At 43.1% G+C, this 27,201-nt stretch overlaps 2 protein-coding genes across 4 annotated transcripts in view; one reads left to right on the top strand and one right to left on the bottom strand.

Annotated features, from left to right (window-relative positions):
• CC2D2A (coiled-coil and C2 domain containing 2A) overlaps positions 1-12,221 on the top strand; it is an 82,785-nt gene extending 70,564 nt beyond the window's left edge. For all 3 annotated transcript variants that reach the window (XM_054999287.1, XM_054999286.1, XM_054999285.1), the window contains exons 29-36: positions 469-672; positions 1,395-1,484; positions 3,748-3,861; positions 5,520-5,654; positions 7,166-7,288; positions 8,146-8,204; positions 9,623-9,800; positions 11,866-12,221. In XM_054999287.1, coding sequence (XP_054855262.1) covers positions 469-672; positions 1,395-1,484; positions 3,748-3,861; positions 5,520-5,654; positions 7,166-7,288; positions 8,146-8,204; positions 9,623-9,800; positions 11,866-12,054 — 1,092 coding nt within the window. In that variant the 3' untranslated portion in view covers positions 12,055-12,221. The remainder of the gene's footprint in view (positions 1-468; positions 673-1,394; positions 1,485-3,747; positions 3,862-5,519; positions 5,655-7,165; positions 7,289-8,145; positions 8,205-9,622; positions 9,801-11,865) is intronic.
• A 1,187-nt stretch (positions 12,222-13,408) lies between these two features.
• The window catches only part of FBXL5 (F-box and leucine rich repeat protein 5), a 34,369-nt gene continuing 20,576 nt past the window's right edge, over positions 13,409-27,201 (bottom strand). Inside the window, exons 5-11 of the mRNA XM_054998697.1 lie at positions 26,538-26,720; positions 25,353-25,478; positions 22,797-22,945; positions 22,594-22,676; positions 20,255-20,980; positions 19,505-19,653; positions 13,409-14,252 (exon numbers count right to left, since the gene is read on the bottom strand). Of these exons, the coding sequence (XP_054854672.1) occupies positions 14,176-14,252; positions 19,505-19,653; positions 20,255-20,980; positions 22,594-22,676; positions 22,797-22,945; positions 25,353-25,478; positions 26,538-26,720 (1,493 nt within the window). The 3' untranslated portion in view covers positions 13,409-14,175. The remainder of the gene's footprint in view (positions 14,253-19,504; positions 19,654-20,254; positions 20,981-22,593; positions 22,677-22,796; positions 22,946-25,352; positions 25,479-26,537; positions 26,721-27,201) is intronic.

Here is a 27,201-nt window from a genome sequence, read left to right as displayed (position 1 = left end):
TCACAGTTAGCATCAATCAAAACAGGCCTGCACTTTAGGGAGCCTCCCAGCTTACTTGTTCTTCTGGGGATGGCTGTTTCTAGGTGGGAACCAACTGCCGACCACATGCCCCACCAGACAAGGGCCTTTCCCACTTTCCTGAAAATGGGGAGGTGCCACATTGAGGGACAGTTCTCAGAACAACCGCAGGTGGCATGTCATAGAGCCATAGGTGTTTCCCAAGCCACTGAGAATCTTTGTCTTAAAGTATGAAAACACAGCTCTTGTTATTTCCACAAGCCCCTTTGAATTAATTCATTATTTTGACCTTGGATATAAAACCCAAGCTTAAATATAAAACCAAAGTAGATTGCCTCTGCAATGTATCTTTATTTTCCTGTACCCCAGTGGAGTACACAAATTTGGTTTATTATCTGTGAGCTGGAGAGCATCAATAGTCCAAGTCTGAGATATTTACTGTTTCCCAAGTTTGACAGCCAGGAAGATGAGAAGCTTCTCCAAGCAGCTGAGAAGTATCGAGCTGAATGTCTGTTCAAGTTTTCAAGCCGCCCATGCCTGACAACCGTCATTGACATTAATGGGAAAACAGTCTTTGTTACTCGATACATCAAACCTCTGAACCCACCGGAGGAGCTCCTTCGGGTCCATGCCGACAATCCCCAAGCAACTTCTGTAAGTGTTACGTTTGGTGGGGACAGGGGAAAAGGAATACAAAGGTTATTACTGTTATGCAAAAAGAGCCCCCCCCCCAGGGTATCCTCAAGTAAGCTCAGTGATAAGGAATAAGAGTCTCATAGGACTGTAGTCCTGTGAGTTCATGCCTCCAGGACAAGTTTTCTTGATCTGATGGGTAAGAATCCTTATCAAAGAAGTAAAAATCTGAGATGTGATCTACCATGAAGCACTTCAGCAAAATAGGACCCTTGCTGGGTCCCCATTAACTTCACTTGGAATCTCACAGCAGAATTTCCTATCGGACTGCATGCCGAGTCTCACTATAACAGTTTCAGTTCAGTGTTTGGTTGGGGACAACCTTTATTTCCTTTATATCTCATTCCTCCTCAGATAGCCTTATAAATAAACTCACTGCACATCTTGTTTGTTTTACTGCAAACTGAGTCTGGTTTATAAGATCTGGAGCTAGCCTGAATCCCAGATGCAGCCGACATTGAACTGTACCAATGGGAAAGAATCCCAAAGACCTGCTGCCTGTTGCAGGTACTGGGGAAACTGAGGCAGAACGGTTGAATGCTCAGAGAAGAAGGATGGAGTCTTTCTAGGACCCCCAAAGTACCCATAATGGTTTCAGAGGTTGATGTGTCAATGCCTGTGGGAATGTTGACGTGAATGTCATTACCAAATTGACTGGATTCTTTTCTGCTTATTGTACATAGGAAGCGGTGGCCTGGTACGTTGCCTTGATTCCTTTTTTGCCCGATAGTGTATCATTTGCTGGAATATGTGACTTGTGGAGTACGTCAGATGTAAGTTGTAGAATCCTTTTTCTTAATAGTGACAAACTCTTTTCAGTCATATTAGAAGAATATTAAAAAAGAACAAATAAATGTGGATGAGTTATTCATACCAAAATTTTGGAAGATATAACTGGGCATGAAGTGTTTAATTATCTGGAGTTATCAGATCTGAATATGGTGGAATATTCTCATTTAGTTTGTCTGAAGAAATGACCTTTTTGCTTCGGGCCAAATCTGTGTGATGGTTTTCACTGAAGCTCAGAACTGCCTTCTGCTTGGCAGAAAATTAAGAAAAATCAAGAAAGGTTATTGTTGAAGCAGATCAACTGTAAAGTTAAAATTTTTAAAAAAGTTGAATGTAAAATGTTGAGTATATGTGAGTAATGATATGGAGAGAAAATTTTGTCCAGATATGATTGAATAGACGAATAAATTATATGAATATGCCTCTATGGCTAAATTAACTTCTTATATGCATATATGCTAAATTAACTTCTTATATGCTAAATTAACTTCTTATATGCATAACAGACCAACACAGGAATTCCAGGAAAAATGGAGAGATTTCTTTGAATACGTAGCTGGAAATTAAGTAAAATTAAGAATAGTCAATATGGATATAGATTAATTACAAAATTAAGATTTTAAAAATGTTCAATATGAAATGTGACGTATATGATTGAATACAAAATAAATGAGTATAAAATTTTGGGTATAAGTAATTAAGGAGAGGGAGAGGTATAATATTATGAAATTTAGCTGTGGTATATATCATCCTTATATTTTTTCCTGTAGCTTACCTTTTACTCTGTATTTTGTTTAAGATTTTTTATGCGCTTTCAAATGTCCTTTTTTCTTCTTTCAAATGAATCTTTTATTATTATTATTATTATTATTATTATTATTATTATTATTATTATTATTATTATTATTATTATAAAAGAATTAGCTTCTGCTTGGGAAAGATGCCCCCTTGCTTCAGCATTAGACGCAAGGTCCACGACAGAGACAAGTTTGCTTTCATTAGACTGAGGGAAGGAGAAACTTTCTCACTTTTTAGTTTGTGGCTACTTTACGACATTGGCGTAGGATCAAAATCCCATAAGTAATGAATGAATTGGCTCCAAAGGACTGCAAGTGGATCTTCCCCAGCTCCTTCTTCCTGCTACAGGGCTGGACTCCCCCAAAAGCTATTTCAGAGGTTTGAAACAATGTGGGGTGAAATTTTGTCCAGATGTGATTGAATGGATGAATACATGATATGAATATAATACAAGGTGAAAGTGGGTAGTGGGATGGGGTGGGAGGAAATCCGAAAAAAATCACTCTTCCCTTCCCCTTTTCATGAGCACAAGTGCTCCCCCCGCACATGGGAAAAAACATCAAACAACTCTCAAGAAGTCCAATAAATTGCAATTATTATGATGAGCTTAATTATGGTAGAGTATTTTCTCATGGGCATCAGAGAGAATTTAGCCTGCCTTTTGTACTATTGGTCCCTCCATATCTTGAAACCTGGGGAGACATGAAAGTTGTATTCAACCCCTAGAGGTTTTATTTATTTATTAATTAAAATACTTATACCCCACCGTTTCTTTGTGACTCAAGGTGTCTGACAATTCTAAGTTTAAATCATGCAGTAAAGCACCATGTCCTACTCCTCCCAAGAAAAAATGCCTTGCAGCTTTAAATCCCAATAAAAGTCCTAGTAAAGAAACTGCTAAACCGCCTTGAATCATGTGGAAAGGCGGGGTATAGTAACCCACGCCTTGCCTTAAGCTTCTTCAAATGTATAAATGCACACATGGAGATTGATAGAGTTTGAACTCCAGTTTGTCAGTTCTGTTGTCATAATACTTTGCATTTATGTAGTTCTTGCAACATTCTGTGTATGTGATCTTGTCGTAATCCACACAAATGCTCAGCAGGGTAGGCTAATATTATTATTATTCCTGTGTTACACAGGAATAAAGGCTGAGTGAGAATAGTTTGCCTAAGGTGGTTTTGGGAATGCTTGGAAGACTTTTAGTTGGACTTCACTTCAAATCAGGGATCCTGGGTCTGATTTCGCAGCCTGTTGCCATTCTGGGCTTGTCTGTTGAAGCTGTCTTTTGAACTCTTTATACCATAGTTTTTTGTGATGTCTGAAGGGAGGTGAAGAGCATTTCCAAACAAACAAAATTGTACTTATTGGCAAAGGTTCCTCTGTCATGCAGATAAAGGAGGACTATGAACTGTACGGGTAATCGACTTGTCTGATTTAATTCATTAGCACTTCCTTGATCTTTTGGCTGGAGACGAAGAAGAACACGCTGTACTCTTATGTAATTATTTTCTTGCTCTTGGCAAAAAGTCCTGGCTTCTAATTGGAAACGCAATTCCTGAGGTAAGCCGCTTCATGTTTTCCTTTAAACAAACATCCGTACGCCAGAGCAAATGATCTGCAAAAATTGTGTTGCAAACAGCAGCCCAGATTTCATCTTGAAGGCAAGCTTTTGAAATAAGGAGTGAGGCAACAGGAACTCTTGATTTCAGGACTCTTGCTAGCATTTGGAATTTAAACGAAAGGGCCCTTCTTGGCACAATTACCAGGTTCCATTGTGGTATTAGCACAGTAAGAGACAGATTTCCTTCCCTGCTGCCAAACCAGATTCACATTCCCAACCCCATCATAATGCTCCTCCGTTGAATTAGACTACAAATAAATGCATGTCCCCAGGGCTTTTTTTCCAGGAAAAGTGGTGGTGGAACTCAGTGGTGGAACTCAGGACCGCACAATGACGTCACTTTGGGTCAGCTGGAACAAGGGGGGAGTTTTTTAAAGTTTAAATTGTCCTCGGTGAAAATGTCACATGGGTGGTGGCCCCGCCCCCTGATCACCAGACAGGGGAGTTTAGTTTGCCCTCTGCGCTGCTCGGCGGCGCGGAGGGCAATCTAAACTCCCCTCTGTCTGGAGATCAGGGGGCAGGGCCACCACCCATGTGACCATTTTTAAGAGGTGCCGGAACTCCATTCCACCACGTTCCCGCTTGAAAAAAAGCCCTGCATGTCCCTATTTTTACTGGTGTGTTTGTGTATACAAAGGAGAGTAGTTATCAACCCTGTGTAAGCAGCTGAATACCGCTAGACTACCAGTCCCCAAACCTTTTGAGTCTGCAGGTACCTTTGGAACTCTAACACTGGATGGTGGGCACAACCACAAAAAGACTGCCACGACAGAGCCAAACACAAAACGCCGGGGTGTCAAGTCATGCCTAACTGTTCAGTATTTCAGGCAGAAATTCTGTTTAACAGGATGCCTTTTAAAATTAATATATTGTTTTAAAATATTTTCTTGCACACATGCGGCTTACCTTCAATCACACAATGAAGATCCTTCTGCTGTAGCGGCCGCTCATGCCAAAGCAACTTTTTAAAAAAATCTACACAGCCAATCAGATCTCCAATGGCGAGTCAGATGCCCTGCTGGGCAAAAGCCCCACCTGGCCTTGCCCACTTTCTAAAAACACTTGGCGGGGACCAGGAAAAGTGGGCGCCATGGTGCCCACAGGCACTATGTTGGGAAACCCTGTGCTAAAGAAATTGATTGGTCACAAATACACCAGCCTTCCAGTGATTTTTGAACATTGAGCAAAGAAGGAGACTGATATATTAAATAGTGAACATAATAAATAAGATGGATTCATAGCATGCTTCTAGATGTTCTGAAGCTCCTTTTACTAAGTCAGACTATTGGTCTGTCAGATTTCTTCTTGGATACTCTGAGTGGCAGCAGCTCCCCAGGGCCTCAACCAGAGGTTCTTCATGTAACTTATTACCTGATCTTTTTAACTAGAGATGCCAGGGACTGACCTGGGATCTTCTACTGTCCCACCTCCATTCTGTTATCTTGGAATTGCTGCAATGGCACCCCTGACCATCTGGCAGATTGAAGGCAGGGAGCTGACGGAGTTGTCAGGGGCTGAGCGTGTTTGCATGTAAAATTGAATACATTCTGCATTATAACTATCAGTTTTAAAGAGAAACTTTTTTTTTTCTTCTCAGGGAAGAACAGCTTATGTGCTCACTTGGGAACAAAACCAGTATGTGATCTGGAATCCCAGTAATGGCTGTTTTTATGGACAGTATGATACTTTCTGTCCACTGCAAAATGTAGGCTGCCTAATTTCTGGTGACAATGTAAGTATTTCACATTCCTGTTGCTTTCTTCTACCCTACAAACATATGAAATTGTCTCAGTCCATTGGTTCACCTGGATGGGCATCTGAGAAGGTGGGAACCACTGTACCCAGGGCTTTGGGGGTGGGGGAGAGGTGGTGGAACTCAGTGGGTTGCCCTCAGAGAAAATGGTCACATGGCTGGTAGCCCCGCCCCCTGATCTCCAGACAGGGGGGAGTTTAGATTGCCCTCCGCGGTGCTGAGCGGCGCGGAGGGCAATCTAAACTCCCCTCTGTCTGGAGATCAGGGGGCGGGGCCACCAGCCATGTGACCATTTTCAAGAGGTTCCCCCGCGTTCCCCCTGAAAAAAAGCCCTGACTGTACCCAACTGGCTCGTGTTGGAAATGGTGTTATACATTAATGATCTCAGAGACAGGATGAACACAACTGCAACAAGAACTCTCTCCTAGCTGTGGAGTCTGTTTCATGTTAGTCCCAGGATATTCGAATCTTACTTTTTTACTCATGTCTGTGTAAGCTGGCTGAAATACTGCTAGGGAAGACATGAGCTTGCCTTAGATGTTTTTCTTTGTTTCTGCTGAATAAAGTTACTCTGTGCTGACAGGAGGAGACCCTCTGCCCTTTCCTACACGACTGCTGAATCTTACAGCAATGAGCGAACCCTGGGGAGAGCCCGCACCACAGGGTGCCAAAGAGGGAGCAGGCGCCCTTAATCAGGCTGCTGTTTTCCAGCATTTTGAAGGGGCCTCTTGAGCCAAAACGATGACAGGAAAGACGGAAACTTTTCTTTTTTAAAATGTCGTTTCATTCTTTGCTAGAATGACTATTGATAGTTTAAAACTTTTAAAAGAAATAATTCTCTTCAGCCTCAAGGATAAGGTGAGGGGAAAGCATCGCTCCTCTTGGTCATGTGATGATTTTGGCGGGGAAGAGGGGCACACCTGTTCTTCTAGAAAGCTCTGGAAGTCTCCACGGCTGGCCTGCACATGCACTCTGTGCCTGCACAGAAGCCACAAAGATGGAAGTGGAAAAGGTTTATAACACTGTGCATAAACTCTCCCATAACATTAGAACTTGGGGGGCACCCAGTAAGGTTTGATGGGCAAGAGATTCAAAACGGACAGAAGTTGAGTAATTAATTTGTGGATTTCACTGCCACAGGAGGTCTTTATTGGCTTTAGAAGGGGATTAAACAACTGCATGGAAGATACATCTATAAATCGCTATTGGCCGCAGTGACTAAATAGAACCTTCATGTTCATAGACAGTAACGGTCCAACAGAGTGGTGTGGACAGAAACAGAGGGTGGCATTGGCTTGTTGGCTTTTGCAGGAATATTGTGTTGGCTTTTATGTAAAAAAAGATGCTAGATTGAATTAACCATTGTTCTGATCCATCATAGCTGTTCTTATGCCTTTACACAAACTCGGGAACACTCTGGATCCAGGCATTATATTATTGATTTGCAGTTAAGATGGACATGAGTCACTAACAAAGTTATTCATTCTTAGGTTTGGTTCAATATTCAACAATATGATTCCCCGCTAAGGATAAATTTTGATGTCAGCAAACCCAAACTATGGAAACCTTTTTTTTCAAGAAGTTTACCATTTCCGGGCCTCTCCACTGTGCAGGTATTAACCCTCCCAGTAAGATACCTCCTCTCATCCATAAGACTGGAACCTTTTGCTGGCAAAAAATAAAATAGCAATCACAGAGACACTTCAACCCCATGTCAGTTTGGCATTGGAGCTTTAATCACTTTCCATGGACACAGTTCTTCAGATCTCAGAAAATAAGTGGAACTTTACTCTGTGTAAACACCAAGCTAGCAAATGAAATTGGTTTAGAATGCAGCGGACAAGGGTAAGTTAACACATCCCATCCAACTAGGTATAAATAAACTCCCGTTTGCCCAGGTGTGCTGGGCACATTTCAGAGGGCTGCTGCATACCCTGGTCTATGACCCCATGGGGCTTCAGAGGCACCAGCAGAACCCCTGGACAGAGTTTGTTGGGGTAGACGTTCGAATTTCTTTCCTACAGCAGGTTGCTTGGCAGCTGCCTTTTAAGCCTTAGATAAAACCCCTCTTTATTTTGTGAAGTATTTCACTGGTGAGGGTAGGGTTTCCTTCCTTCTTTCCTCATCTTTCTCATTAGTTAGTTTGGATTCTTCTTCACCTGCTTCTTGTGTCTAAATTTGTTGTTAATAATTGCAAATTTAAGTGAATATATAATTTGATTAGAATCTGGAAAACCAGGTTTGATTCCCCACTCCTCCGCTTTAAGCCACCTGGGTCAGTCACAGCTCTCTCAAAGCTCTCTCCGCTCACTCACCTCACAGGGTGATTGTTGTGGGGATAACAACACATACTACGTAATCTGCTCTGAGAGGGCATTGTCCTGAAGGACACTATATAAATCAAATGTTATTATTATAAATGGATATTCTTAAATGCCAAATTGCAAATAATTAGTTTTTATTTCATTAGCCTGAAGAACTGTTTTACCAGCACGTGGACAAGGCAGCTGCGCTAGAACTGCAGGGCAGGTAACCTTGCCTAATGTATTTGCAATGTTATATAGACTGCATTATAGCTATGTTAGATGTCAACTTTAGTTGGCTGTACATTAGGACCTAAGAGACCACTGTATATAAAGTATAAATTTAATACATCAGTGAAAGTGCAAAAAACCCCAATAAATATTATAGCTCTTAATAATATTCCAAGCTCTCTGACAGTTATTTAACCAAATGCCTAATACCAGTATTCACAATCAGACAATGTCCCAATTATTATCAATATTAGGCATTGGTTAAATAATTGTCAGAGAGCTTGGAATATTATTAAGAGCTATAATATTTATTGGGATTTTTGCACTTCCACTGACGTATTAAATTTATACTTTATATACAGTGGTCTCTTAGGACTGTGTCTTTGAACGGGGTCCTCCGTGTATACTTGCTGTGTTAGAGACCACTTTCCTTTTGTTGTTTGATGTACGTTAGGACCTGCCAGGCTCATAGGTCTTCTCAGTTCATTTACCTGAAAATAACCAGCTACTTAAAAAAAATACTTTTAAGTATTCATTTAGCTTACTTTCCAGTGCACTTCGTTATAAGGCACTATGTTTAGTGTATTGTCGAAGGCTTTCACGACCGGAGAACGATGGTTGTTGTGGGTTTTCTGGGCTGTATTGCCGTGGTCTTGGCATTGTAGTTCCTGACGTTTCGCCAGCAGCTGTGGCTGGCATCTTCAGAGGTGTAGCACCAAAAGACAGAGATCTCTCAGTGTCACAGTCTCTCAGTGTCACTGAGAGATCTCTGTCTTTTGGTGCTACACCTCTGAAGATGCCAGCCACAGCTGCTGGCGAAACGTCAGGAACTACAATGCCAAGACCATGGCAATACAGCCCGGAAAACCCACAACAACCACTATGTTTAGTGTTTGTTTGTTTTTAAAACACACACACCATGGCTTGGCTTTTAAACAATTAGGTGAGATGGTAAACTAGCTGTTAGATTGTTCAAGTGCATGTGTGGGGTTTATATTATTCTTTTCCTTTATACAAAACTATTCCTGACATGCAGAAAAGTAGGTCAGACAAGCGTGCATTTAGAATGCTTCTCCTTTGCATCTAGTTTTCTGTGTGCAGGGAATTTATGTAGCAGAGCTGATCACCACATGCACCATCTGCAGAGCTTGCAAGGCAGGAAGTTTATCTCATCTGTCATTCATAATATTACTAAGCAAGAAATGTAGGACGAAGGAAATGCACTTGTGGCTGAAAGGTGGGAGGGTTGGTGTGGAATTCTGCTTTTAAGATCTCCAGTGCCCTTTTAGAACCTCGAGTCTTGCAGGACAGACAAAAATCAATCTTGCTAAATTCTCAGGGCGGTGCAAGAAGCCAGCCTTGCTTTGAATCAACATTTTGAATGCAACTTTATGCTTTTTTAAAAAAATGCAGACTTGAAAAGATTTTGAAAGAGAAGATCATGGAATGGAGGCCCAGGAACTTGACACGGTGGAACAGATATTGTACCTCCACCCTAAGGCATTTCTTGCCTCTGCTAGAAAAGCATCAGGGCAAAGATGTAGAAGATGACCATCAGGCGGAATTACAAAGACAGCTGGGAGACTACAGGGTACTGTACCAAATTCTTACATCCCAGAGGGTTTAATTATACTTACAAGACTAAATTAACAAAGTGGTTATGGATCCATTTTAAAGGTTCCTTCTCTTGCATGATTAAACATTTCTAGTCAAGCTAGTGATTAAGACCGAAGGCCAGAATGGCTTGCTTGTGTACCAAGGGAAAGTCACCTTGTAGTAGAGGAAGGTACCACTCCTCTACACCACAGTGGAGTAACTTGCGGGCTCCACCTCTCTCTGGCTACTGCCACTCCAGAAGCCTTAGTACCACCAACTCATTCATTTGTTGCTACCTAAGAGGAAGGGTGGAGAGACAGGAGAACGATGTCACACTCCTTCCTTCCTTGGCCCAGCTCCTGCAGCAGAGACCAAAGTGGGTGGAGGGTTCTTCTCGCCATCACCCTGTATCCAGGGTTTTCAATCAGAAGGCAGAAATATCTGAGCCGAGCTGTCACTTCAGTGTGCATGTAGAGAGATACTTAAGCTGCAGAGTTTTGATTTCCGGGAAGAGAATCAGCTTTATTGGGGAACAGACGCATCAGGAGATAGGGCGGATTCAGGAGAGCCTGTCTAAAAACATACCCGTAAAATACCTTGTGTTTTCAGGAATACCAGTTATATCCAGGATTCTTGGGTAGATTAGTATTCTAAGTCATTGTGATTGGACAGAGCTTTCTCCCCCCCTAACATGCTGCCTGAGTCACCTCCTCTCCCCAGCCCTCCAAAACCCAAGGGGAAAAAGCTGCCACAGATAGCTGTAAGCTTCAGGAGGGCAAGCCTTCTGCTGCAAGGTGTGCGGAGATTCTCTGGTTCTCTTCGGCTTTGGATCAGAGGTTGCTCGTATGTTTGGCTGAGGCTTCTTTGTCTGAGAGAAAGTACGTGGATTCCCCCTCCCCCCGCCAGGATACAATTTTGAATAGCTAGGGGGACGTTGTTCAGGAGCCCACAGACTTGGACCCCTTGACCCATTCTTCTTGAAACTTGCGGCGCTGGTCTTCAGCCAGCCCTCCGTTTGCTGAAATTTTGGTGAAGGTTTCCCCCGAAACAGCCCCTCCAGCACCTGCCCCCCCCCCAGGAAAGTTTCCCCCATAGGAAATAATAGAGCCAGATATTCAGACCCCCCCCCCCCAATCCAGATCTGAAAACTAAACCAGTATTTTTGGACCCAAATATCAGGAATACCCGTATTCAGGGCCTTCCTAATATTCACATCTGGAAAAAAACTGTGTGTGCGTGTATCCTCATCAGGAAACCAAAGAAAAGCAGAAGAGAGCCAACGCAGCAAGAAATAAAACGGAATCCAAACACAACGCTAACTAAAACTTTCCCCTAGCCTGACTTAACACTAGCTCAGAGGATCATGGGAAGTCTATTTGGGTCAGAGCTCCTGGTCCCCATGAAGACACACACACACACGCCTCCCTTTACAGCTCCATGGAAATGCCTACGGCCTGGAATTTTTAAGAGAAGGTTGCTGTTCCCGCCGCTCACCTTGGGAGTGACAGGGCCACTTTCTCTGGCATTTAGCAATTTCCCAGCTTGAGGAGAAACCAGCAATGGGGAGTGATCAGTTTCAGTGAAGCAGGTAGGAAATTTTTTTTTGCACCTCTCAAGCAGCTCTCTTTTTTTAGATACAAAGATGCTGCAAGACCAATTAAAATATCTCAGGAGAGCGTATTCCATGAAGGAAGATATTTACAAAGGAAGGATAATACTAAAAAAAAAAAAGACAAATTATCATGACAGTTGCCATCCAAAAAGTCTTGCACCATCATTGATTTCCATGAGAATATAGCTGAGCTGTTACAGCAGCAATTAAAATACCTCCGGTATTGTTATCAGCAGTCCAAAAAAGGTACTTTTTCACTCTAGGAATGAGATGCAAAGATAAAGAAAACAAAGGGGTGCATATCACAACACCTTCTGGTTTAGGGTTCACTTCCAAGGACCCCATTTGAGAATCAAGAAACACAGCAAAGCTAGCTTCTGCCTAGGGTTAGGATTTTCTCCACTATGCTGGACTTAAATCCTTTCTTTTTTTTTCTTCCTTCTTCCAGGTTTCAGGATTTCCTATTCACATGCCATTTTCAGAAGTTAATCCTTTAGTAGAAGCAGTCTATAGCACTGGAGTCCATAACATTGATGTTCCAAATATAGAGTTTGCCTTAGCAGCGTATGTTCACGCTTACCCTAAGAACATTCTGTCGGTGTGGGTATATGTTGCCTCGCTGGTTCGTAACAGATGAAAGCTCAATTATGACTCAAGCTTCAGCTCTTCCCACCGAAGCATTACACAGATAATTTTACTATTTGAATTCTTAAATTGTATGGTACCATTGTTTGTATCCTTTCTATTGTCAGAGATTCTTGGTTTATATTTTTCTACATTAAAGACAAAAGCCACACATTTTAATTACAGTATTAATGTTTGCCTACTGGGGTTGCTATTCAGTTATGACTGACAAGTTTCAATTACTATGGAAATGCTGTTGCTTTCAACTCTTCACAAACAGGAAGTACACATTGGCCTATCCAACCCTGCTTTGCTCAGATCCTGTAGTAAAGCAGTAGCAATTCCAGCTTAGAACTAAACCTTCAGCAGGCTTAGCTCTAAGCTGAAACTACTCCTAAGTTTTCCAAAATCTTCCTTCCGGGTTAGAATATGCAGTCAGAATGGCTAGTTTAATATTAAGCCCAGCTACTAATCAGGTTTTATTTCAGCAACTGAATGGGGGACAGGAAGCTGCTGCACAGTGTGCTCGTTTTCTGCATGGAATTTGACATGAGGAAGTATTTAAAGATGTGGCAAATTTCCAGGAAGTTGCTGCATGGCTATTCTGTTTACAAAGATAGTTGAGATACCCCATAGGGAATGTTTATGTTAACAAATGACACTCAGCAAAACAAAAACCAATAGGGAAAGGAAAACTTCATTTAAAGATAATGCCGTCTCATAGACCAGGGGTGGGCAAATTGCGGCCCGTGGGCCACATGCGGCCCGCTGCAGAATTTTTTGTAGCCCGCCAAGACAGTCAGAAAAATCCGCCTTGAACCGAGATTTCCTTCCCGTGCGCGACCGAAGATTCGTCTCGTATTTTCCACTAGGACGGCTACGTCAATATGCATGTGCAGTGTAGATACGTGCTTTTCCGGTTGATCTGGTTAATTTCAATTTTGTCTTTGCAACAGTAAATCTATAAATTTCCAACTTTAGTGAAACTTTAGTGATTTTTATGATACAATTTATACCTTTTCTGAAATGCAAAGTTAACTAATGAATGCAATCATTTTAAAAGGTGCGGCCCTCCGCTAACCTCCACTCCCACAAAGTGGCCCCCGAGCCAAAACAATTGCCCACCCCTGTCATAGCCGATTCTTTGAAGAGAGTTTGGCTAGTGCTATTTTATGCATCTGGAATAACTTCGACTGTGTGCCAACTAAGCTAGAGCTCTCACACTGAAAATACTACAGTGAAGCCAAAGGCATCACTCTATCACACATGGAAATAAATGTGCTTAAGCTATCAGAGCAAAGCAATATTGCTAGTTGAAAATGCAAACGGAACTTTCCTCACACAGAAACAGACCAGCAACCAGCAAGTTCCTTAAAGCTGCATTTATTGATTTATTACAGTTGCTCTTATGGCTGAGAAATTACTTTTGAAAATCCCTTTCAGAATTCAGCATCTTTAATGAGTTTATATAGGAGGAGATACAGGGGTCGTGTGGTTGCTACGCCACTACAGTCAGACAAGCAGATGTTTTGTGAAGCCCACAAAGTGATGTGGCGAACAGTCATTGGCCGAACTGCACCGCGCTTACTGTGTTTCAACATATCGGATGCTAACAAACTCTGATGCTGATGGGAATGTTTCATTTACTGTGTTTCAAGTTCAAAAATACAGAGTCAATGCTAAACAACAGACGGTATCTCCCTAATCTTACAGTAGGGTAACTCTGGGATCTGAAAAGTTAGGGGAAGAGTCATTACTGAGGGGTGAACAATCTTACACCCAGAATTTCAAATTCACTGTACGATTTATAGTGTAAGCAAAAAGAATCTTACAGGCTTAGCACAAAATAAAGTGTAAGTGCTAAACGTCAGGAAAGAGTGCCAGAATAATTTAGGTAAGTTTTTCGCAGCGTAAAAATCAAACCCACTGCCTTCCAGATGAAGTGAGAGGCACTGTGAGAACGTCCGGACACCACACAGTTTGCTTACAGGGTTCGGAATTATGGGGCAAAAAGGACCTACAAACCACACTCCAAAAGGGAACTGTTATTAACACAAGATGCGGACTGTAAGTAAAGTGCATGAAAGGAAGCCTGCTGAGCTAAATGAAGTAGACTGAAAGGTAAGAAGTCGGGTCATTCACCAGAGCGGCAGCAGGCTCGGAAACCACACTGCAAGTTCTGGCATCCACTGGCGGTTTCGGCATGAGGACCTGCATAAAGACAGAATAAATGTGAAAGGAGGAAACAGGGACCGAGGTCATCTTGGACAGCAGCAGTCACAGCAATTCCACTGGGCATGAAGTCTTTTTCAAGGGTCTCAAGCTACAGATGCATAAAATAAATATCCATTTAAAGGTGGCAATACCACATTTTAATACATCTTTCCCTAGATATGCACACATTCCAACCCTAATTTTTTCCTAACCGAACTGCAGAATGTGAGGGGCCTACCAACGGAAGTGCCCTGAAGATCATAATTGAGACCAGCTGATCCACAAGAAACAATCAGTTTGGTATTGCTACCAACAGAAAAGCGTCTACTTGGGTCAACACCTGTAGGCCTCCAGTTTTACCTCAAAAACGCCCCCGTGCAGCCGGTTAAAAGCTACGTACTGCTACTTACCTTCCACTTTTTCCCAGATTCATCCGTTACATAATCACTGCACTTATGGCTACCAATAACATTTCAGCCATAAAAAAACTGATCTTGATGAAGTGAAGGCACATGGAACTGGTCAGATCAACCCTCCACTTCCCTGATACCAGGTTACGTGTGATTTTTGAGAAAAAACTGCTTTTTCCCTTTACAAATCTACCCCCTCCCCAGTATCAAAACCCCACCCAACGTGGACAAAGTAAAAAAAAATACCAGGAGGGTCTTACTAGCAACAGGAAAGTCGCCAGCCATTTCTTCCCCAAACCACTAAACACAAGAGAAGAGTTCCTCTCTCTCCCAAGCATACTAAAGATCTCAGGGGAGGAGGGGATTGCTGGCAACCACGCAATAACTGCAGGCCTGTAAATCAAGCCAAGATTTGTGGACCCTGTCCTAAAAGAGCTTACGTGGAAGGCCTGGGCAACTGAGAACAAACAAACAAAAAATGAACTGCCTACATGCGAACCAGCCCTTTTCATGGCAATTATAGCTAAACCACCACTCTGAGAAGGAAGCCTGCATCTTGAGGGCCATTCTGATGAAGTTTGATTCCTTTGTCTAACTTTGGAAACACAAATTAGTTAGGATCTCTGGGTTGGAAAACACACACACACACACCCTGTATAGCAAAAGAGCATCCAAACATGAAGAGGTAAGCAGCAAACTCAGCTTGCAAAAGCTTGTTCTCCTTTTGGAAAAGCTTCTTTCCTACTTCCTCAACTTGCTAACCAAAACACTGGGAGTTGCAAGTGCACAAGGGAAAGCTCTGAATCACACACAGGGAGGGAGAGGGAGGAAGCCGGACAGGAAGAACCTGACCCGACTGAGACCAAACCCAGCCCCAAAGGCTGCTGCTGGGCTCGTGAGCTGGCAGTGCGCTTTCGCAGCGACGCGGAAAGACCTTCCCACCGACGCGTGAAGTTTGGACTGACCGCAACAGCCACTGAAAGATGAAATGCTAATATTCCCTTCAGCCTCATTACACCGGGAAATGAAGGTGGCCAGGTATCACAAGCCTTCCGAGCTTGGACCCTGCTTAGATGTCCACAGGTGGAAGGAGGGTGAGGTTTTTGCCAACCTCCATTTTGGGGAGAAGGGCTGCCATGGGGAAGGGGAATCAGCTCACAGTCTTAAACCCATTCATATCAGCTTTATAATTTCACCAGCACGGCAGCAGATTTCTAAAAAGAATTTTTGAAAAAGTGAGCTCAGCTGCGCTTCCTTGAACTCGACTGCAAAACTCTTACACAAGAAAGAACTTGCTGAGTGCTTAGAGATCCAGCAAAGTAAAGCACCGGGTCGAAAGCTTTTTGCCAAACACATGGAAGTGTACAGTTATGCACACGGGGTTAGTTTTCTAACCGAAAATACAAAGAGAATGGGTAAAGACGGAAATTCTCTTTGCAAAAGGGGAATGCTCCCATTCAAAAAGGTGTTGGAAAGATTAAGGAGTAAGAAAGCCATGAGACATCTGGACATGTTTTTAGCATACAAAAACTGGAGCTATGGCCAAATCTCAGCAGAAAGCAGCCCTGCCTCACCTCAGCTGCTGTTTTTCAAGAGGGACATAATCAAAGACTAGGCATTTAGTCATGATTCACTGTGGCTAAGGCAAGTAGAAAGCCAAGAGCCACCAGGTCCTTCACCGGTGCCAGCAGGATTCCAAACTCCTTCGAAAGCATTCCACTAACAGCTAGACTTGCACAGCACATCTTTGGCTGCACTGTCCCAACCGTCCTTCAACAAAGGAACTAGCTGACCATTCTGAAGTCACTTGAAAAGCCAAGTAATTAAGCATGTTTTTTATAAGATCCTATTTGTCACTGTGACCTTGCAGGTTCCCACTGCGTTTGCTGTCAACCGAAGGGATGCACGGCTTTGACAACAAGATGTACAGGAGCAGAGGACAATAATAGTCAAGGCAGTATTGAAATATCCAACATCTGTCCACACTTTGTTAAATCCATAACAAAGTTATGGATTTTTCAACATACATGCTGCCAGTACATGTTCCAAGTATGATCTAGATTGTAACGTATTTTAAAGATTAACTCCTAATTGTTTGCACAGACCTACAGTTAGAAAAATCCAGGTCCCATTTCCCCCAGAGCATAATCCTCAAATCTCTGTGAACTCTCTTACAAGACCACTTACTAGCTAATGTTATGCTCTTAACGAAGAACACCAAGTACTGAAAAACCCCAGAGCCTGTAACAGAGTCTCCCATTCTGAGAACCACTACTAGTGCCCAGATCTGGAAAAGCCCCACTCAAAGAATGTACCTTTATACTCAAAGCAGTATCTTCCTTTTTCCATGCCAGGAGAAAAAGGAGAAATCTTTGTTGCCAACCGTTTTGCTTCCCATGTTCTCTTTGGAAGAAGTTGCTTTTTACTTATTTTTTATTTTGTTTTCTCTGGCAAGGAAAAATAAGGCAAGTGAGCAGCTCCAGTTTTGGGTTCATATTTCCAAGACAGAGGAGCAAGGCCACCACCGGAAGGAGGCTCTCCACCATGGCTGCCAATCTTACAGGCAAGGTCCAAGGGGGCTTCAGTACATGAGGTCCTTCAGTAAGACCGAACAGGCCCACAGATGCATCCGAAAGGCAAGTAACATCAAAATAAGACCCGTGTCAAGGTACTGTGGCACGACCCATTCTATACTTACATTTTGAGACGCGAGATTATGTTAGGAGGAGCTATCTTTTATAGCAAGTCTTCACAATCCACTCTTAACAAAGATGATACCAACACAGCAGTTACAATTTATCCAACCATTAGCCAAGGCAATGTTTTTTTTTCAATTACTGACATTCTGTCATCTACACACTCACTCAAAACTTTCAGATTTTCTGAAATGCAAAGTATCCTGTTATCTCCAAGGCTTGAAGTCTAGCCTCCCTACTGCTCTCCCTTTTCTTCAGTATTGGAATAACCTAGTGGCAAAGCTGGACAAGATTTAAGAAGAGGACAGAGATGGCTAGATCAGGCTCTCTTGCCCAAAGCAGCCAAAATTTCCTGGTGGTATGTGTTGGGGTGTGTGCGGGTGTGTGTGTAAGTCTGCAAAAAATGAATTCTTTGGTTTGTTTCGGTGGCCTCATCGACTCCAAAATCTGTAGGTCATTACTGGTAGAGATGGAGTCAGGACTAGCAGTGTGCACCAAAAAAATATTCAAGTTCCCCACTTCAAGGTTACTCCAAGTGGGAAAATAATTCAAGTGTTTAAATGCTTTGGTATGCTCTGTAAAGATTCAGGAATCTTTACGGAGCACACTGAAGCTCAAAGCAGCACTTTTCTTGCCATTTGCAAATGGCAAGAAAAGTGTTGCTTTCAAAGGCCATCCACTTTACAGGTGATGGGAGAGGGATCCCCCTCCTGTCAGCTGAAAAAAGCTGCTGGGGTTTGAAAGCAGCAACACTTTTCTTGCACGCCCCCTCCCCCCTCCTCTCAGATGAAAAAAGGGGGACATTTGAAAGCAACACTTTTCTTGCATGGCATGCCGCAGCTATTTTCAGCTGACAGGAGGAGGATTCCTCTCCCATTAGCTGAAAAAAGATTGCTTTCAAACTCTGGCAGCTTTTTTCAGCTGATGGGGGATCCCCTCCCATCAGCTGTAAAATGGCAGGCGTTTGAAAGCAACCCTTTTCTTGATGCTTGCAAGCGGTAAGAAAAGTGTTGCTCTTTGCATGAAACTTCCTGAAGTGATTTGTATCACTTCGGGAAGCTTTGCTTCAGAATTCCTGAATCAGCTCAGCAATGCCAGGGCAGATTTGGGAACCACGAATCTTTCCAAATCAGGCCTGATTCAGTTAAAAACCTGGATCAGAAACCCGAAGTGCACACTCCGGGTCACGACACTACAAATAGCCAAAGGAACAGACTATGGCTCCTGTCACTCTAGTCAGGATTTTAGCCGTAGCTACCTTAAAAATTCAAGTCATTCTAGAATCTAAATATCACTTCTCTACTAACTATTGTATAGCAAACTCCTCATCTATGCAGCAATTGATTGAGAATGAGTATCACAAAAACATAGCCACATCTGTATCAGCAGCTTAGTGTTCTGAAGCATTATGACAATTTCAGAGTTAGTCCCAACAATACACCTGAAGGCAAACTTGAGGGAAAACTGCTCATGCATGCAGAACAACAGACTAGGTGCCATGAAATCATGCAAGATCACAGCTCCTCTTCTGTGAAAAGTATACACACTTCACCAGAATGATGCTGACATAATGACACCCGCTTCTCCTCAATCAACAACACTTGTGCCACGAAGAATCTCAGAGCACACGGCTCCTGCTTCGGAGATTCAGCTACTGGGCTTGAAGATTCATTTCTGAATAGGCTAACTCTTTTGCACCCTAAGGCCACTTTTGACTAGGCTGTCACACTGAAAGCTGAATATCTGACCACTTGCACATTCACATTTGGCATGATACATTTTCCTACCCACTAATGTAAACCTTCTTCATACAAACGTGAAAGGGATCAAGTAACTGGAAGACGGAGAAGCAAGCAAGAGACAGAGCTACTAAAATAATCCATCCAGCCTGTTTTATCTGAAATTGGATTTTAGATCATTCATCACAAACTTGTTTTAAAAGTGCTTGGCTTAGATTAAGTTTTAAACAACTTTATATCTACAATATAATACAGCAATTTAATGCTTCTAACTTCAGCAACTAAAGGGTCGTATTACATGTCCAAGAACCTTAAAGGCGACTGGCTTTGAAGCATGAAAATCCTGAGAGTCAAACATCAGTCCTCATGAGATTAACACAAGTGCTTCGTTCAAAAGACATTACCGTTAATGTTGTCACAGTAGTAAAAGTGTTCGTCATTCAGAGAAGGACACACTGAGACCAAATCCTGCAGCCCTGCACCAGTTACAGTAAGACAACCAGAGAGATTGAGGTGTTCTAGATGAGGCAGACCTCCTCCCCGAGCCAACATCCTGGGAGCAGAAAAGAAAGACAAGTGAAGGCACCACCAAGAAACTTCTGCTCCATTTGCCAGGCCCTTTGCCGCCTGCCTGCCTGCCTGCCGCATAGGAGAGGAGTTCGGGGAAGCAGCCAACAACATCCCATTTTCTCAGAGTCTGGCTAGGATACGTTTGTTTCTCAGCTCTGAACAAAAAACATTCTAGGGGAGAGTGTCCACTGAACTCTCTCACTCCCACTACTTTACTACTGCTGATGGCACTTTAAAGTGATGGCACTTTACTACTGCTGATGGCACTTTAAAGTGATGGCACTTTACTACTGCTGATGGCAAGCAGGATAGAGAGGAAGAGACGGACACTGGGGTGGGAGTTGGGAATGGTCCCGAGGGTTAGCTTTACTCAAGTTCATCAGGACAATTGCTAGGATCCAGAGCTGGCACAATGGTCAACTGGCCAGACAAACAGGACCATCAAGTCATGGCCAGAGTTTTAAGGAACGGTAAGAGGGTGTTAAATAAAACGCGAACACATGAACTTGTGCTTTGGAATTTTCAAAAAGCCCTGTGTTTGTAGACTCCTCCCACCAGGCCTCCACTCCAGAGGGGCTACATACCTGAGACCACGATCCGTTATCTGGTAACACCCTGACAGACTGAGGAACTGAAGAATTCGTGCCATCTCTTGGTCTGATTTTGCCCTCTCAAAGTATGCCAAGTCTTTCTCCTCTGTCTGTCTACTAGTCCTTGGTGCTTGTTTAGACAGCACAGGCGATCCTGGGAGTGCCTGAAGAGTTCTTAATGCGGTCCCAGCACAACAGAAAGTGTGACCACAGTAGGTCAAGGCAGCAGAAGTACAGTGCTGCTGCCAGCAGATGCTAGTCCTTAGTCCAAAAATGTCTTTGCTGCAACATGAGGCAGAACAGGTGAAGCTGGCTGTAGGCTCCATCACACAAATACTCTCGATACTTCTGTGCTTCCACTCTGCAGCATCTTCAATGTCTGCCAGATCTTCTGCGTCTAACATCCAGATATAGGCAGAGTTAAAGCTCTCTGACCTGACAGCTGAATTCCAATGGCTTTCATTCCCTTCTTCCTTAATCACATTTTCATTTGTAATATCATGCACGCCACAGTCCTTTTTATTGGCGTTCAAGGCAATGTCTTTGCTCTTCCATATAGTTTTTCCATTCCTATTTTGACAAGTTTTCTGAGACACCACTTTGTGAGATGACAAAATCCCCAAGGCTCTGGAAATCTTTTCTATGGCCACATCTGTGATTCTTTCACACCCGGACAGATCAAGGTGCCGGAGGGTCTGGCAACAACCAACCCAAGACCAACTGAAACCAAAATATTAACATTTGTTAAATGATGGCAAACCACCCCAAATAGTAGAGAAATTAAATATTAATATTCAAATCCTCCAGTATTCAGAGCCCGAAACTCATCAGCACTGAAACACCACCACTAAGTAAACAGGAACCCTGTTTCACATGACTTGCTAAAGGTGACAGCTAGTTGAATCAGTGACAATTACCCAACTGGCAAAAGGAAGAGCTGTCATGTTATAAGGAGGGAATGTACAGGCAGCTGTATAAGAAGACAGGGTGCAGACAGGAATCAGGAACGGTTTTCCCCCTCCTTCTGGACACTGTCCTTACTGACGCCCATCACTGTAAATATGGTCTTACACCCTATAAATGCAGTTGTACACGGCAAGAGCGACTAGCATGAAACTGCAACCCTTGGTGCTGCGTGTTGCCATTATGGTTTAAATCACTACGACTGATGCTGGAGCAGTCAGCAAGAAGACCTTCCCGCAGCAACGCAAGCGTCTGCCGTTGTTTGTGGATAGATGGTGACACAACAACAATTCAAAGAAGTGGTAGCCAAACAAATTAAAACGCACAGCCCTGATTTGCCAGGGCAAGTGCAATACAGGGTGCACAACATTCCAGAGGGCCAACTCCCTGCTATTTCTCCATTCTGACAACTCAAAGGTTGTGCACAGCAGGCACCCACTGAGGAGGACTGTTCGGCAGGCTCATTTACTGTAAAACACACACAAATTCTGCACAGAGCAGGACAAATAAAATTTGGAGTGTGTAGAAAGAGAAGAACTTTTTACGGGCTGAAAGTTTTGAATCTGCATGGAGTCCTTTGGTCCCAGAAGTGCACAACAGGTGATCTCAAGGGATGGCACAGAGAGGACTGCACTGTTAAAAAGTCACAGTCAAAGTTTCTCCATACCATAAGTTCTCTGAAATCTAATGTTATTTTGCTGAAGTTGTGTCAGAGATAGTAAGCTGTATCTGTGGCAAGTTGCTGTGATTGAAACAGCGAGGCTTCCTTCCCCTTTTTGAGAGAGAGAGGCTGCTCGCAGTTCATTTGTCTTGTATTACCTGCTGGACCAGGATCCCAGGTGTGTTCTTTTTCTTGTGTCCACCACGGACTGATTAATCAGGCTGTCTGTCAGAGGCCATGGGCAAGGTGCGCAGGCCTCGCCCTGCCAGAGCGTGCTTCAATAACTGCTCACAATGAATAGTTCTACTATTTAGCACTCAACAAGCTCTCGCAAATAATGCACTCTCTACAGTTTCTGAATTTGAGGGCTTAACATTCATGTGAAGGGTGTGGCAGTCAATGGATACTTTGCTGCTACCTAATTCCAGGAAAGTGTAACACCCGTGTGATTACAGGCAAATGACATGATTATTTATCATGCCCTCTATATCCTAGTGTTGTTGGCCTGCTTCACAGTCATTTAATCAGCTTTGAGACGGGGCAGATGCTTTACACGTTAGATGACTTTAGCCATTATATCGCTATTTCTCCTTACTTACAGATGAATAATCCACAACTGTTTCTAAATGATGCACTAAAATACTACTAATTAATGCATTACTGATTTTACTTCTGGCTAAGCAAGAAATACGAGCAAAAGGTTACCAACCTTTCAAATGCAGTGTCAGAAATATCAGTTTGAGTGAGATCAAGATGTTCCAAGTTGGGGCAAAGTTCTAAGATCTGTCTGACCTAGGATTTTGTAAATTAAAAAAGACGAGTCAAGACTGCATTAAAGAGATAACAATAGCAACACACACGCCGAATATTACTCCTCAGACTGCGCAGATCCACTTATTCCATATACTGTACCATTTTGTTAGATACGGCTGAGCTGTAAGCCAACACCATTGTTTTCACTGAGGCACCCACACGCGGGAGAACATGATGAATTACACCATGCAACACATCCTTCTCTTTCTGAATAACACTGATGGCCAAGGATTCCTCTGCATTTTCTTCTATAAAAGAAACAGAAAAGACAGATGTATGTTTAGTACATTGTAGATACGTACACTTATGTGAGTAGTCAATCTACGATACAAATGCCTGTGACAATGTATGACCAGCTGAAATTAGTGCCCTAAGATTTCCAAACCAAGCATTTGGCTGGAAGGACCAAGCTCTAGAGATGGTATTTCCACCTGCATGCTTTAGCAACAAACACAAAGAAGCCTCAAACACGCAATACAGGCCTGAACCAGACACTGGGTTCTCTGTGGCTGACCAGAGCCACCTATGTTGTAAATAAGAGCAGGAGGACTCCCTCTCCGTAAAATACATCGGCACTGTTGCACCTCCGGGGGTTACAGAAATGGAGCACTGGGACCCACGCAGCGTTTGGAGGCAGCCAGTCTGGGGAATGTCACCAGAGACCAGAGCCATACATTTTCATACCCTGAGTGCGGAGCAATGAAGGGCATTGAGGCAGGATCCAACATTGGTTTGTCAGGGTTTTTTTGCAGGGCTGAAGAAAAACCAAACTCAGGAAGTAAACCGGCCTGCTGCCTCCAACAGGAGAGAGTTAAAAGGAGCCTACTGGCTTGTGTGCCTGTGAATGTGAGACAGCTGGAAGACTTTGCCAGCCTGCTTACACCCATCTGTGGGCAGTTTACTTGTAGTTCCTTAGACGGTACACCAACTTCATAGCTGTATATTTGCGAAGATCTTTTAGTAATAACAACATTTTATTTATATACCGCCCTTCAGGATGACTTAACACCCACTCAGAGAGGTTTACAAAGTATGCTATTATTATCCCCACAACAACCATCACCCTGTGAGGTGGGTGGGGTTGAGAGAGCTCTGAGAGAGCTGAGACTGACCCAAGCTGGCTTCAAGCGGAGAAGTGGGGAATCAAACCCGGTTCTCCAGATTAGAGTCCCGCGCTCTTAACCACTACACCAATAAAGCTTTTGTCTTTTAAGGAATCGAGACTGGATTCATTTTCCTATGCATGTCAAACTGCTCTCTGCCTTAGCGATCCCTCCTGGTTTGGTGCTCCCCAGCTCCAAACAGGCATTTGAGGAGAGTAACTAAAGGGGGGGTCATGCTGGCAGCAGTGATATCCAAGGGGCACCCCAAAGCTCTCAAGAGGGCTTGGGGGGCAGCAGCTGGCCTGCTAAAATTTCAAGAGTTTATATTATATTAGAGGGGATAAGCCTCAAGAAAGACTAATGGATGACTTTACTCCAACCCCCATTAGCAGATCATCATTAGACAAATCAAAAGAATGACGGCAGGATTTATCCTTATTACACTGAAACTACAGTGTAGGTGCACTAAGAAGACGTAAAGTTTAAATAAAATCTGCACTGGAACAATAACGAACATGGAGAAGGTACATGCGCTTGGGAGGGAATCTGCATGAATCTCAGGAACGAAGACACTGCGCAGAAGTGGCTCTGTCTGACCGTGAGAGGGGCAACGGCAGAAACCAGGAGCAGCGGGAAGAATTCCTTTGCAATCTTCAGAATCGCTTCGACTTTTAAGCAGAGCGGCCACTGCCGAGCACCGTGCGGGCTGATGTTTTTCTCTTCTCTCCTCGCAGGTCCCTAAGCCCAAGTGTGGCCAAACGCACGAAGCCTTCGGGAGCAGCTAAAGGCACTTTGGTCCTCGGCTCACAGTCCAGGGCCTACAACAGCCAGCCCAATGAATGAGGACCCACCCAGGATGATCTCTTTGTTAAACTGGTGGGTTTTTTTTTAAAAAAAAATTCCCGTATTTATTTATTTAATTTATATCCTGCCTTTCTCCCCGATGGGGACCAAAAGCAGCTTGCACTGTCCACCTCCCCTCCTTTTTATTCTCACAACCATCGTGTGAGGTGGGTTAAGCTGAGAGCGTGTGGCTGTCGCGGCGTCACCACAGCAAGCTTCCCTAGCAGACGAAGGATTTGAACCTGGGCCTCCCAGAACCTAGTCTGACATTCTCACCACTACACCATACTGGATTTCATCCCCAAGCAGCTTTGGGTCCCTCTGAGGAGAAAAGGGACACCGAAATGCCCAAATAAACGCTACCCACTGGATATAAGTAGCATATCCTTCAAATGTGGCCTTAAGCCCAAGCCAGAAACAGAACTTCTGCTTCTACAACATAAGCTTCTGTTACAGGAATATTGTAACACGCATTGGGAAAAAGGGGTTGGTTTCTGAAAGAAACAAAGAGTGAACCGCCCAGCCACAAATGATACCTTTGGACGTGGTATCAGCAACTCTAATGCCTAGCCACTGTCATCTGCTCCTGTGAAAACATCGAACTGTCCTCACCAATTATTTTATCCTACCTGAGATCATACCTAGCTTGGAAAAAATGTATTTGGTGACAAAGCTATACAGAGCAGAATGTATTCAGGGTTTAGCTTACCAGATTCATCTATATCAGCATCTTCATCCCATTCCTGAAACGCAGGGCTTTCATCTTTCCTGGGTTTTACCCAGTCTTCATCAGGTTCTGTATCTATGTCACCTGGTTGGCCACCGTACCAGTTCCCTAGTGAACCAGGGGGGGAAAAAAGGCATGACCTCTGTTGAGGCAACCATGGAATCAACTGCTACCAAGTCCAAAAGAGGTTCCTCAGAAAGTAAAGTGGCGGAAAGCAGAGCAACAGAGGTACAGGCAGTCTGAAAGTGGAAGCGTTCGTATAGAATATGTCCACATTCCCCTCCTCGCTGGTAATCCTCAGAGGTTACCAGGGCAAGACCTGCACGAGAACCCGTAACACCTTTCCTGACTACGGCTGTTTCCAAAAAAGTATTCTGCTATTTAAACTGACTGTGCCCCAACATGTTATATTCCCAGAAGCCGAACTAGATCAGCTTCCTTCAGGAATTTTAGAGGACGAACTTATCAAGCAGAAGACAGAGAACAGTTTTTCAGAAGAACACGTTCCATTTCATCTGCAGACACATGTTGGATATAGTGTGGAATTAATTTTAAATAAGGCAATTGTTAAAACCAGTTATTTAAACAACCAAGAAAAGAGATCCATTTAAAATCACTGACTGACAGGCAAGTTTGCCACTTGGTAAATCATACCTTTCTTAAACAAAAGCACATACTAATTGTTTCTTATATTGATTAACCATACCAGTTTACAACATACTTTATACCGAGAAGCAAAAAGTAAAACTGCTGATCATACCTACATGCCTTTTGCACAACTATGTCTACTTATCAACTGATTATTTCTTTCTTCAACCTGTTCTTTTATTGCATAAATAATGTATTTCTTTTTAATATAAAAGAGCCCTGTACAAAGCAAAGACATGAAACAAAATCACTTACCTGAAGACATGAGCCCCGATCCAGTGGAGTTCGATGTCTGCTGGATTGCGAGGCACATTACAGAAGCCAGACTAGCACGTAACGGGCAAAAGTTATCCCTTTCTCTCTCTGATGGAAACTAAGTGCCTGCATATTTGATCATTATTTATAATCCGCACCACCACATGACATAACACCTCACTTTTAAAGTAAAATATTGTACCGTGCAAAAAGGCATGGTAAACCCTGTTTTGAAATATCTGAGAATTTCCGTCAGTTGCTTACCTCTGGACCAACGCACAGGATAAAAATGTTTCCAAAGAGATCCGGTTTTAGCCAGCTGAGACCATTTGGTGTTGACTTGACTACATTGGCACAGCTCTCTTGGGTTAAGGTAACTAAAAATAGTCAGCATTACCTCAGAAGGGAGGTGGATAATACTGGTGATTTGCTCTGTTTCTTCCGTTTCTGGGGGGAAATATGTATATGAATACATAAAGCATTGCAACAATAGCTGGAAAGGTATTTCCCCTTCTCAAGATGCCGCCACAAACATTCATCCATGAAGCACAGGACAAGACAGAAAAGCTACCAGTCTGGACATTTCTAAATCACCACAGTTAAACATTTCACTTGAACTCACGGTACCAGCTCCTAACTTTTACTCTGAGAAAACATGTAAATGTCATCACAAATTCACCACTCAAGCAGACCATGGCTTCAAGTTTGTTGCACTTCCGTCTTCTTCTACCCCTGCTCCCAACAGGACCCTTCAATCCTCAATTCTTCTTCAAGTATTTCTCTCTCACACACACACACGCATACGTAAAACAAACAAAAACAATAAACCACTTGTATTTTGAAACCAGAATGGTTTCCCGATTGCTTCCATCCCATCCCAAGGCCTTCCCTATTAACACCTATGGCACAACCCTGAACATTGACTCCT

The sequence above is a fragment of the Eublepharis macularius genome, chromosome 15 (assembly GCF_028583425.1).
Source record: "Eublepharis macularius isolate TG4126 chromosome 15, MPM_Emac_v1.0, whole genome shotgun sequence".
Classification (NCBI taxonomy): domain Eukaryota; kingdom Metazoa; phylum Chordata; class Lepidosauria; order Squamata; family Eublepharidae; genus Eublepharis; species Eublepharis macularius.
This window is presented reverse-complemented; position numbering and strand designations above follow the sequence as displayed.